The following is a 12,564-nucleotide window of genomic DNA, read 5'->3' as shown; positions in this document are numbered from 1 at the left end:
GTGTGTGTGAGGGAGAGAGAGAGAGAGAGAGAGAGAGAGAGAGAGAGAGAGAGAGAAAGCTTGAATTTCGTCCTAACAGTGTTAACTTGGAAGAGCAGCACAAGGTAAGGTCAGAAAACCCAAAGAACATGGGTTGTTCAAAGGCAAAAGAAAAGCCTCCCGTTTGTTATTTATCTCAGAGTATATTGTTCAACAGTTTAAGTGGCTGCCACCTCATTGAATGCTAAGGTCCGTCAGGATGGGGGTCCTTTCTTCTTACCTTTGTTTGTATTAGTTCCAGTGTCTAACCCAATCTTTTCCAGAAAATAGGAACTCAACAAATATTTGCTGAATAAGTGAAAAGTTAGGGATGAGACGGTAAGCAGCACTCCTACCAAAGGCAGCTTCCAAGAGCCCACGTTTTCAGATTCAACACAGGGACGCGGACACGCTGAGCATATGCTCTGAAGCTAAATGGCGCGTCAGCAGAAACTGGACCCCATTGGCCTTTCCTTTTACGTTTCCCTCCCAGTTACTGGCTGATTGGCTTTGCGCTCCTTTGCCCACAGTCCCGGCTGGAGGGACCGGAGGCGGTTTGGCGAGCGCGGCTCTCGACGAAGATGAAAGGCCCAGCAGCGGGCACCGGCCTAGGCGCTGTGCCAACCGCACGCGGCGGGAGGGAACGCGCGGGCCGAGGGCGCGGGCGGGTCTCGGGGCGGGCGCCGGGGCCCCCCGGCTTTCCCTGGCCGCGCTCCCGCCGACTCAGGCCCCGAGCGCGGGGACGCGCCGCGTTGCCGTAGAAACGCCGGGGCCGGCGCGGCGGCGCGCGGGGCGGGTTCTCAGGCTCCGGGAGGCGGCGGCTCGCGCCCCGGCGCACGCTCGGGCGCCTCCGAGCCCAGGTCGTTGGGCCCAGCCCGGGGTCCCCCGCCGTGCGCAAGGCAAGATGTTGAGGCGCAGCTTGGAAAACCGGTAACAGCCCCGGGGCCTCGGCTGGCCAGGGCCCCTCCACACGCGAGGGCTCGGGTGGGGGAAGCGGAGCCTCTCTCTCCGGGGCCTCCGTGCCGAATCTCGACCCTGGGCCAGGGTCTGGCCCGTCCCTGCTGCGATCTGGGGCCTACTTCCCAGGGCTGCGGCGAGCCCCGGAGGCCGGGGGTGGATCTTGGGACCACGCTCCCCGGGCCCGGTATTGCCCGGGCGGTGCAGACGCCAGGGAGGCAGCCGGGCGCCCAGGCCGCGCCGCGCCGAGCGGCAGCCCTAGCAGCCACCTCCCCGCGGCGGCGCGGCCAGGCCACAGCCTGGCCTCTCCGTGCGCCCGCACTGTCGGGGTGTTGAGGCCAGGCCCCGACATGGGGACCTAGAGGAGGGGAACCCGCCTCGGGAGGTGGTGGGATCGTTGATGGTTTGCTCCTTCGAAGCCGCAAAACGCCCCGGGAATGTTTGCATATCAAATTAACGCGGAGATGAAGCCTTTTCATCTCTGATGAGAATGATTTGCGTTTTGTGTCATCTTTTTCTCTAGGGACGCTCAAACCAGACAACTGCAAGATGCTGTCACGAATGTGGAGAAGCATTTCGGAGAGCTGTGCCAAATCTTTGCTGCTTATGTGCGGAAAACTGCCAGACTGCGAGACAAAGCAGACCTACTGGTGAATGAAATCAACGTGTATGCCTCCACAGAGACCCCAAATTTAAAGCAGGGCCTGAAAAACTTTGCCGAGGAGTTTGCCAAACTTCAGGATTATCGACAAGCAGAGGTATGGAGTGAGGTCACAGCGTCATTGTTATGAATGAGCCCCGAAGTAGTGGATGAAGGAACCGTGAAGACTTCCACTTGTAATCCACCTAACTGCAGTGGCGACCACACACTTGATGATAAACGTACATTTCATGTAACATTGTGTGAGTCTGTTAAAGGGAAGCTTCCTGTGATTTGTGATTTTACCGTTTTCAAACTAAACTTTAGGGTGTTCTGAAGTCCTGAATTTCCCCACTTCATTTGGCCAAGGGGTGGCTCTTTACAGGGGGTAGTAAACATAGTACCCATGGGAAAGAAAAGGAGCATGACTTGTGTCTTGTGTGCACGTAAGTATATTTTAAAGTATGTCTGGAGATGGAAGATGTTGAGAGTGGTAATACGAGTGAATAAGTAATAATTGGACAAGAGATCTTTGCTGCTTCAGTGCTCTGCAAAGTGGACCGGTATTTCATTGATTAAAAAAAAAAAAAGCAGCAGTGATTTGCTGATTTATATCATAGATATAAACTAGTAGTGAGACTTTGTGGAGTGGCTTTGGTTTTTTTGCTTTTGCTTTGGAAAGGAGGGAAGAAGATGGTGTTGTAATTGTTTTCTTCATGAAAGTCCATTTTTACCTTTAAAACCTCATAAGCACTTTCACTTACATTTATCTTCGGTTTCAAGATACAGGTTTACTGTCAGAAAATTGCCAAGTTAGGAGCCACATTGCTTCTCTTGGACTCTTCTCATCAGTGCTTTTGGTACTTTTTAAAAGCCTAATCCAGTAATTTCAATTATCAAAAAAACTCACAAAAACAAAGATAACGATCTTTGAACCTACATTTGCGATCCAAACGGAAATTTGAGTAGTAATTAGATTTGGGGGTACTTTTTGGGAAAAGTTGAGTTCTTGTCATAGGATAGTCTTCTATAATAAACCCCCAACTCTCAGTTAAACATAACTGGGGACTTAGTGTTCAAAAATTATTTATTTACACTCACTGATAACCCTGAATTCCCATGTTAAGACAGTAATTTCAGTGCCCCTTTCTAGAAAACCTCTATGCTATTTATCAAATAGCAAAGTGAATTGATTTACATTTGTTCTCCTTTTTTATTTCCCCTGCTTCCCAAATGGTGGAGGTGCTAATGAACCATGAACAAAAGGTAGGCAACAAAAAGGAGAACAGAAAAAAGACTTAAGGTAATCCTTGCACTGCATAATCAGTGTATGGATTATTCAAAATGGTATAGACTAAACTATTCAGAGTATTCATGGTTTTGATTTTAGGATTCCTAATATTTACTCAATGAGAACTTGGTTTGTTTCATTTTCCTAAAATCTTTTAAAGTGAAGCATTCATATACATTTTGTTTATAGAAAAACCAATATGAAATGTAAAGTACTGACTATATAAACATACATCATCAAAAAAAAGCCTTCTTCCTGGGGCGCCTGGGTGGCTCAGTCAGTTTCAAGAGTTCTGACTCTTGATTTCGGCTCAGGTCATGATTTCACAGTTCGTGAGATCGAGCCCTGCATTGGACTCTGCGCTGACAGCACAGAGCATGCTTGGGATTGATTCTGTCTCCCTCTTTCTCTGTCCCTCCCCTCCTTATGTGCTCTCTCTCTCTCTCTCTCAAAATAAATAAATAAACATTTTTAAAAAAGGCTTCTTCCTCCTCCAAAAATAATGTTCATTTTGAACAATAATGTCATCTTGTATTGCTTGTCCTGATAAAGAAAATGTTATTGTCCAAATGTTATTTTTCTTACACTATACATATATATTTGCCTTTAAAGTTTTGGATTTTTTTTAATTTTATTTTGACAGAGAGAGAAAGTGTGTGTGCATGTACAAGCACCGGTGGGGGGGGTGGGGGGGGGCAGAGAGAGAGAGGGAAAGATAGAATCCCAAGCAGGCTCCTCCCTGTCAGCGCAGAGCCTGACTTGGGGCTCAGTCTCATGAACCATGAGATCATGACCTGAGCAGGGATCAAGAGTTGGATGTTTAACCAACTAAGCCACCCAGGCACCCCTATATATGTCTTTATAAAACCTTTTTCAGTGCCTTCCACTAGCACTATTAATTAAAGAAAGTAATTACTCAAAATGAGATAAAAACTGTAATGTTTAAGAAAAACAGTTCAATTTTTTTTTTTAAATTTTAGGGAGATTGCAAGCAAGGGAGGTGGCAGAGGGGGGGAGAGAGAGACAGAGAGAGAGAGAGAGAGAGAGAGAATCCTAAGTAGGCTTCAGATGCTCAGTAATGAGCCTAACATGAGGCTAGATCCCACGATCCTGGGATCATGACCTGAGATGAAATCAAGAGTCAGCCGCTCCAAAAAAAAAAAGTCAGCTGCTCAACTGACTGAGCCACCCAGGCGCCCCAAGAAAAACAGTTTAATTCTAAATAAAAAATCAACCATGCAGTTTGACAGTTCAGCAACACTGAGACCATTTATCTTGTTCTTCAAGCTTTAGTAGTTTACAAAAAGCTTCCCAGAAAAGAATTGCAGCTAATGCAGTGGTCTGTAAGCTTTTTCTGCTTTTGAGGATTTGTGTCATTTAAAATTTTTCCAATATGCTGTAGCTTTCAGCTTCAATTTTCTTATCTGGAAAGTTGGACTATTACTTTGGAGATAATATATTTTCTTATCTGGAAAGTTGGACTATTACTTTTGGAGATAATATATGTAGAATATCCAACACTGTGCTAAACACACTGATAATGGTAGCAGTACTAAAATTTGAGAGGTCTTGAGACTTACCCAAAAGCAACTGTGAGGTAGAAAAGTAATAGATGATTGTGTGGCGGAGATAAGCTTCTTAGAAACCTGAGACACCTTCTTGCCATATTGTATACGAGGTACTTTTCTGCTTTTATTGTTCTCTGCAACTTAATAGTTTTTATTGTATTTGAGTTTCGATTCTGAGTTTTATCAATTTCTGGTGATGCTTTTTTATAAAGATAAACTGTGACATCTTAAAACATTACTCTGTATAGTAATTATGTTTAGGTTAAATAGCACAGGTTTTATTTCCGAATTTAAATTTTGATATGTCTGTGTTTCTTTTCAGTTATATTTTATAATAATTTTCAATAGGTTGAAAGACTTGAAGCCAAAGTAGTTGAACCTTTGAAAGCTTATGGAACCATTGTAAAAATGAAACGAGTAAGTAAATTCATTTTTTCCTACTATTTATTAGGTATTGTGGCAATGAGGATGAGATTTCCAACAATTGTCCTCTTAATAAAAAGTATAACGTAATAGTTACACAGTTCTTTTCACACATTTTATGAAGCATCATTTCTTAGAACTTTGAGAATAGTGAGATATTTTTAGTGAGTTTACTAAGTAAACTATAGCAACATAAAACATTATTATAGAAAGTTTAAAATATTTAATATTTATAGTCATGAAGAATATATGGACAGAACTTATTTTACTAAATGAATATAAGTATATATTAAGTTTATATTTTTTTATTTTAAAGTAGGCAATAACAGGTAGACTAAAAGTGACTAAGACAAAGCTCTATTTTTTTATTGAGACATATTAGTTTCAGTGATTCAGTATGTGTACATTGTGAAATGATCACAAAAGTCTAGTTAACATCCATCATCATACATAGTTAGAAATCTTTTTTTCTTGCGATGAGGCTTTTTAAGATGTACTCTTAAGCAACTTTAAAATACGCAATACAGGGGCGCCTGGGTGGCGCAGTCGGTTAAGCGTCCGACTTCAGCCAGGTCACGATCTCGCGGTCTGTGAGTTCGAGCCCCGCGTCAGGCTCTGGGCTGATGGCTCCGAGCCTGGAGCCTGTTTCCGATTCTGTGTCTCCCTCTGTCTCTGCCCCTCCCCCGTTCATGCTCTGTCTCTCTCTGTCCCAAAAATAAATAAAAAACGTTGAAAAAAAAAAATTTAAAAAAAAAAATAAAAAAAATAAAATACGCAATACAGGGTTAATAACTATAGTCTCCATACCGCATGTTACATCCCAAGTTCTGTTTTTTAAATCAACTTTGAGGTATAATTTACAGGCAGTAAAATTCTGTTTTAAGTGTTCATTGAGTTTTGACAAATGTGTATACACATGTAACTACTACCACAGTCAAAATTCTCTCTATATATAACATTTTATATAATGGTTATAGGTTCGTATTAAAATTGTCTTGCCTGTATCATTATTTTTAGAGGATATTAAAGAAATGCACACATACATAGGCACACTCACACACACTGATTCTGCAGTAGTAATAATTCCTGTGGTAATGATACCTGGACCAAACAAGGAGTGTTTTCCCATTCTTAAAACAGAGTGTGTATATATTACTTCTTAAATCAGAGATTTGTATTAATCATAAATGCCTCTTTTCAGGATGACCTCAAAGCAACATTAACAGCAAGGAATCGAGAAGCTAAACAGTTAACTCAGTTAGAAAGAACACGACAGCGAAACCCATCTGATCGACATGTTATTGTATCCTTTGACTTTTGATCTTTAAAAAAATGTTTTGTAAGGTATGCCGTACAAAAGTAAATATATATGGAAATTATGCATTTCTACTCTTAAATGTGCAGAAAATTTGAATATAAAGGTTGTAAAGAAACCTATGCATTTACAAGTTCTCATTATAGAAATCAACTGCCCTGCTTTTGAAAAGGAAGGAAAAGTCATTTTTCCCCAGTATAATCCCCTTCACCTTTAAAAACAACAACAGTGTGAAACCACAATTATGACTACCAGCCAAAGACCCTCAGGAGGTTCTAGAATACAATTGAGGTCCTTAGCTGGACACAAAAGGATCTAGATAGGATTATCAACTGTGACAAGGATCTTCTGTTAAGAATGACTGTTACTTAAGGTAGAATGTACCTTGTTCATGACTAAATAAAAGCAATAGAAAATAGTGCCTGGCTAATTGCCAACCATTGGAATAGGTGCAATTGTATAGAAAGTACTAATTTATCCCCCTGCCTCTTTTTCCCATTCCTTGTGTCTCCTTCCTGCTTCCTGAAGGTTTTTACTGCCCTAGCTCAGCCAATTAGGAGTGCCCCTATTGGGGGCATTTGAGGTTCCATAACACCTCCATCCCTGAGGGGAACCCCTGGAGCAATAATTTGGGGCTACACCAGTTGCGCGGTCCTCCTTCCTCTGGACCAAAGGTACATAAGCCCAACCTTGTAATACACAAAAATGGGCAGCCATAGGGCTGGGACAGAAACATCTAGTTGAGGATTAAGATTTACCAACTAGATTATAGAATCTGGATTTTAAGCAAGCCAGAAAAACCAGAGAATGGTGGAAAATTTATGACTGCCAACTAGGGACTAAGGCAGAGAGACCAGGTTATCCAGATTTTAAGAAGCGAGAGATCAAAATTTTGTTTTGTTTTGTTTGGAGGAGAATACATAAAGGCAGAAAAATGTCACATCTGGAATCCCGAGTAGTTGGTACGATTGAATCAGGGGTATTAGTGTGGAGATTCAACACAGAAATGAACATTTCTAAGACAAAGATGTTTCTGACTTAGATGGTCTGTTTTAAACACTGCTGTGGAGGAGGCAGTCTTATACTGTAGATGAAACTGGTCGCTAGGTTCACATTGGGGGAAATAAATGCAACAATGGAATAGATTACTGCTATAGGTGAATTGATAGGCTCACTGGAAAAGTGAGTGGATTTTGACAACCTAAGACTAGAAAATAAAGGACAATCTATATACAAATGTATTCAATATAAATATAAAAATATTCAATCATAGTATAATAGAATATTTACTAGGATGGACCCTTAAAATTCATCTGATAATTCAAAAGCAGCAAGCATGTTAAAGTTCAATATGTAAAAAACATGGAGTGGCTCTGATATAAGAGGATGGGATAAAGAAGAATCTCAGGGCTCTGTCTGCTTGCTCATCCTGCAAGGCCCTGGGTGGCTTTGGAAAAAGTTTCCTATGACACAGTTTGAAAAACACCAGTCTGGCTCACCATTTTATAAGCCATTTTGCACTAATGGCTAGTTTCATTAAATATACTGATACCTCTAACTCACAGAGTTGTGTCATAGTATTTTATTTTTTTATTTTATTTTTGTAATGTTTATGTTTGAGAGAGCATGAGCAGGGGGAGGAACAGAGAGAAAGGGGACAGAAGACCTGAAGCCTGCTCTGTGCTGACAGCAGTGAGGCCAACGGGGGGCTTGAACTCACAGGCTGTGAAATCATGACCTGAACTGAAGTTGGATGCTCAACTGACTGAGACACCCAGGCGCCCTCATAGTGTTTTAATAAAAAGCATTTCCTACTCAAATTGATACATTATAGGATTTTGAAGAATTTTCCGAAAAAACAAAACAAAACAAAAACAAGAAATAGAAACCTATGTCTTTTTTGTTAAAAATAGCTGTGTTAACTTTGTGTGAGTTGCTGTGCCTGAGTGAAAAGATCTGAGACTTTCAGAAATGAATATTAGTTGGTGGAGGGTGGGGGAAGATTAAAACACAGGTGTCCCAGCTGTAGCCTCTGCTTCCCCACTCTTTTCCTGGTTTAGCCAATTCCACCTACCTGTCCAAATCAAAAAAAAATTTTTTTAATTTGAAACTATCAGTAACTGGAGAGGGCAAAGACATAATCAGAAGGAAGTAGTCACAAGAATTGCATGAGTCGCATGTAATACTATTAAGAAATTAGTTTTCTTGAATATTCTCATTAGAAGGTTAACATGCATCAAATAACTGTTAGAAATTTTTTCATACTAATCTACAAAGGAACTCTATTTTACTTTTGAATTTCCTGTGATACAGTTATATTTTTAAAAATTGCAAGCCCAGGGCACCTGGGTGGCTCGGTTGGTTAAGCCTCGGGCTCTTGATTTCAGCGGAGGGTCATGATCTTGCAGTTTGTGAGATTGAGCCCTGCATTGGGCTCACTGCTGTGAGCACAGAGCCTGCTTGGGATTCTCTCTCTGCCTCTCCTGCACATGTGTCTGCACTCTCTTTCAAAATAAATAAGTAAACTTAAAAAAAACAGAAGTTTGTATGCTTTTAAAAAACTTTACTCCCTTATGGCAAATGTACACATACGTATAATGACTATATTTTTTAATTCTTAGCATCTTAAAATCATGTACTTGAATTATTCTAAATTCTTCTTTTTTTAAGTTTGTTTACTTATTTTTGAGAGAGAGAGAGAGAGACACTGCAAGTGGGGGAGGGGCAGAGAGAGAAGAGAGAGAGAATCCCAAGCAGACTCTGCACTGTCGACGCAGAGCCTGGTGCAGGGCTCGAAGCCACAAACCTGTGAGGCCATGACCTGAGCTGAAATCAAGAGTCAGACACTTAACCGACTGAGCCACCCAGGTGCCCCATGAGTTATTCTAAATGTAAGAGTACATAATCAATATAAAATTATAATTAATGTATAATCTGATTGCAAGTTTATATAACTCAATGAGCATATGATTCTAATTTACTAAAAAAAATTGTTCTCTTTGAAATGTATTTTTTCCTTTATGAAAAATTTCAGTCACAGGTGGGTAATAAAGTGGTGTGTCGAGATGGATCCCTATAGTAAACTCTTTTACTTACTTCAATTTATACATTTTCTTGAAAAAGCAAGGGCTAAATGTCAAAATAGTACGTGTCACTAAACTTTGATGACAAATGCACATTTTTCCATGGATTATTAAATGATGATATGTGATACTTTTGAGTAAATATACTACTAGTACAGGAAACAAAACTGTATTAGAATTTAATCAAAAATTCAGCTATGTTTTTTAAAACCTCTACTGCTTAGTAATAAAATCTTTTAAATACTTTTGGGCAACTACAGTTCTAAAGTAAGAAATGCTTTTTTAAGTGAAATACATGAGTAGATTAGAAATGTTCTGCACTTTACAGTACTGTAGCCACTAGCAATATATGGCTGTTGAGCTCTTGAAATGCAATTAAACCAAATGAGGAAGTAGTTTCTTAATCATTAAATCTTACAGTAGCCACATGTGGCTACTGGCCACCATATTGATTATACACTACAGATCTAGATTGTATGAGTACTTGTCATTACAGTATATGAAGTAAAGCGTTAAAGTTGCCATCTAATTTATTACTTACTGGTATATATTTTTTGTAATAAGCATTAACTAAATGTTAACAGTATAATATGATTAGCTTTTAAGAAGAATGTATAAATACACCCCATGCTGAAATAAAGATCTGTAGTGTACATTCTTCTATATCTGATTAGGATATTACAGGATTAGAAACATTTAATGCATTTGGAGAATTAGAAAATTTAAAATACTTAAGTCACAAGTCCATCCTTTTTTGGAAAATAAAGGGCTAAAGGGGAAAGAATGAGAAAAGTACAGAATGATAAATGGCACAGATGGTAAGACAGATGAAAGGAGTAGAAAATACAGAAAATTGTTTTACAGTAAACAGCCCAAGGGTGATATAGGGGAAAAAAATGATTTTGTAGGAAAAAAGGGGAAGGAGTTACATTTTCTTTTGTTTGAGGTCAGGAATCATGTCATTTAATAGATTTAAAGTTCTTTATTCTGCACATGCTTATTATATAGATCATTTTATGTGGTAAAATATATTCTTGAACAGTTTACAGTATTACGCCAAAAAGCCAATAGGGCAATTGTAACATTTAGAAATAGACTCAGTTGAATGGATTCTAACTTGAACTGTTTTATATCTTTGGTTGGGGAATACTTTTTGTAGGCAGAAACTGAATTGCAGAGAGCTACAATGGATGCTACCCGAACAACTCGTCATCTGGAGGAAACCATTGACAATTTCGAAAAGCAGAAAATAAAGGATATAAAGGTAATAAAGTAACTGTTAAAGTCTGCAACATGTTTTCTAATGTTATTTTTTGTTTATTTAAATGTATGAAAAATTTTAATGCTGATTTTTTTAGCCCATAGTCTATATGGAAAAGGTACTATAAATAAAAATATATCAGATGATATTTTCCTATTTCCTCAGATATTCAACTTATTCCATTTCTATTTAATCAAAGGAAACTAACATTTCTTAACGTTTTTGTGCATCCAGTGCTGTTACAGGCACTTTATATGAATTCTCTTTATAGCAACTTCATAAGAATGAGGTGGTGTTATCCATACATTATATAAAATTTAAGCAAAGATAGAAAGTAATTTACCCAAAGTATCATAGCCAAAAATCTGAAACTATAAACCAATTATGTATTTTAAAAATCTGTGCTTTCCATTATAATACACTCATTAAATCCTCTCTAGTAACTAGATATTATCACATAAAAAAATAGCAAGAGTAGCCAACCACATAAATTTGCATCCACCATGATACAGTGTCATAAGAATTGCCTTATCTTATTGCAACATACCAGTAGATATGACATCTTTCAGATCATAGACTTCAGAAGTCTTCAGTGACTTTTTCATATGCATTTGGAAAGATTTGGAGGATTGCTTATGACCATATTATGTCCTTTAAAACAAGTAATCTAGGATGTGTTTTGGCTTGCTGCAAATTTTCTGAGAAAAAGGCTTTAAAGAAAAATACTTTTGTCATTTTACAACTACTAACAAAGAAAACATCTTGCTTTCAAAAGTTACGTTCTTATCAGTAAAATTATCTGCCATTTAATTATATCATTCCTCTTTACAGTCCACGAAACAACATTCATTTGTACCTTTTTCTCCCCGTTACAGTTTTAAAGGATTTCAGAACTTTGATTTTTTCTGATAACCATGCTCAAAAGTCTCTGGTTTGGTCCTGAAGACCAAAACCCTTTTTTAAAGCCTCTCAATTCACTTTGCACTCTGCTTTGTAATGGTAGATTACTGCTCATGAAGACCATCTCATTTAATAGAGGAGACGAACTCCATTTACTGAGGTGGGAGAGTGTGGGCAGGATATAACATTTTACAGTCACTGACATCATCTCATAAATTGAGGGAGAAAGGAAAGAAGATTATTAAAATAAATAGCTTTAACCTGAACAATGAGAATGAAGACTGGTGAGGTATGCTTGATTCCATTGCCACTTAAGGGCTTCTTCAGTGATGGCAGTCTGATTCCTCTCTCCCGCTGATCCTCATGCCTGCAAAATTTCCTTGTACACATGGCAATCTGTGTCTCTGATCTTTGGGCTCACTTCAGGGGCAGACTACCTCTACATGTGTTTTTAATTCCCTGAGTGACCACCAGTTACAGAACAGGCAGAGACAGTGAATGCAGAATTCCCAACTGCAATTCCAAGTACCTGGGATTTTCTGAAGCATTATGACATAGAAAGAGACTGCACAGTGGAGGGTGCACAGAGAAGGGCTTCCAAGCTTTCTCTTTACCTACTGTATCATGCCCTTGGAAGGCTCTTGGTGGTCACAAAAGTGTTAGACAGGAAGAAACCTACTTTTTAGAAAATTGAGATATAATTCATACACCACACAATTTACCCACTTAAAATGTACAACTCAGTAGTTTTTAATGTGTTGTGATATATGTAATCATCACCACTCAATTTTAGAACATTGTTATCACCTCAAAGTAAGACCTAGTACTTCACTGCTCCTCCCACCCCACCCCACCCCACCCCAGCCCACCCCAGCCCTAAGCAACCATCACTTACTTATCTCACGTCTCTATGGATTTGGCTACTCTGGACAGTTCATGTGACTGGAATCATGACATGGTTTTTATAACTGGCTTCTTTCACTTAGCGTATGTTTTCATTATTAACTATACTTATATACATATATGTATATACTATATACATGCTCTCATGTCATAACATGTATCCTATGAGTATAATCCATTCCTTTTTATGGCCAAATATTCTATT

General features: G+C 39.2%; 1 protein-coding gene across 2 annotated transcripts in view; it reads left to right on the top strand.

Moving 5' to 3' along the window:
* The first annotated feature begins 591 nt into the window (after window positions 1-591).
* CIBAR1 (CBY1 interacting BAR domain containing 1) overlaps window positions 592-12,564 on the top strand; it is a 28,101-nt gene continuing 16,128 nt past the window's right edge. The window contains exons 1-6 of one of the 2 annotated variants that reach the window (XM_086695012.1): window positions 592-948; window positions 1,499-1,733; window positions 2,858-2,881; window positions 4,823-4,891; window positions 6,099-6,200; window positions 10,455-10,559. In XM_086695012.1, coding sequence (XP_086551138.1) covers window positions 923-948; window positions 1,499-1,733; window positions 2,858-2,881; window positions 4,823-4,891; window positions 6,099-6,200; window positions 10,455-10,559 — 561 coding nt within the window. In that variant the 5' untranslated portion in view covers window positions 592-922. Of the gene's footprint in view, window positions 949-1,498; window positions 1,734-2,857; window positions 2,882-4,822; window positions 4,892-6,098; window positions 6,201-9,246; window positions 9,253-10,454; window positions 10,560-12,564 lie in introns of both variants that reach the window. The other variant, XM_086695013.1, reaches the window with a different exon arrangement.

This window comes from Puma concolor, chromosome F2 (assembly GCF_028749965.1).
Source record: "Puma concolor isolate L17-30 chromosome F2, mPumCon1.1.hap2, whole genome shotgun sequence".
Taxonomy (NCBI): Eukaryota; Metazoa; Chordata; class Mammalia; order Carnivora; family Felidae; genus Puma; species Puma concolor.
This window is presented reverse-complemented; position numbering and strand designations above follow the sequence as displayed.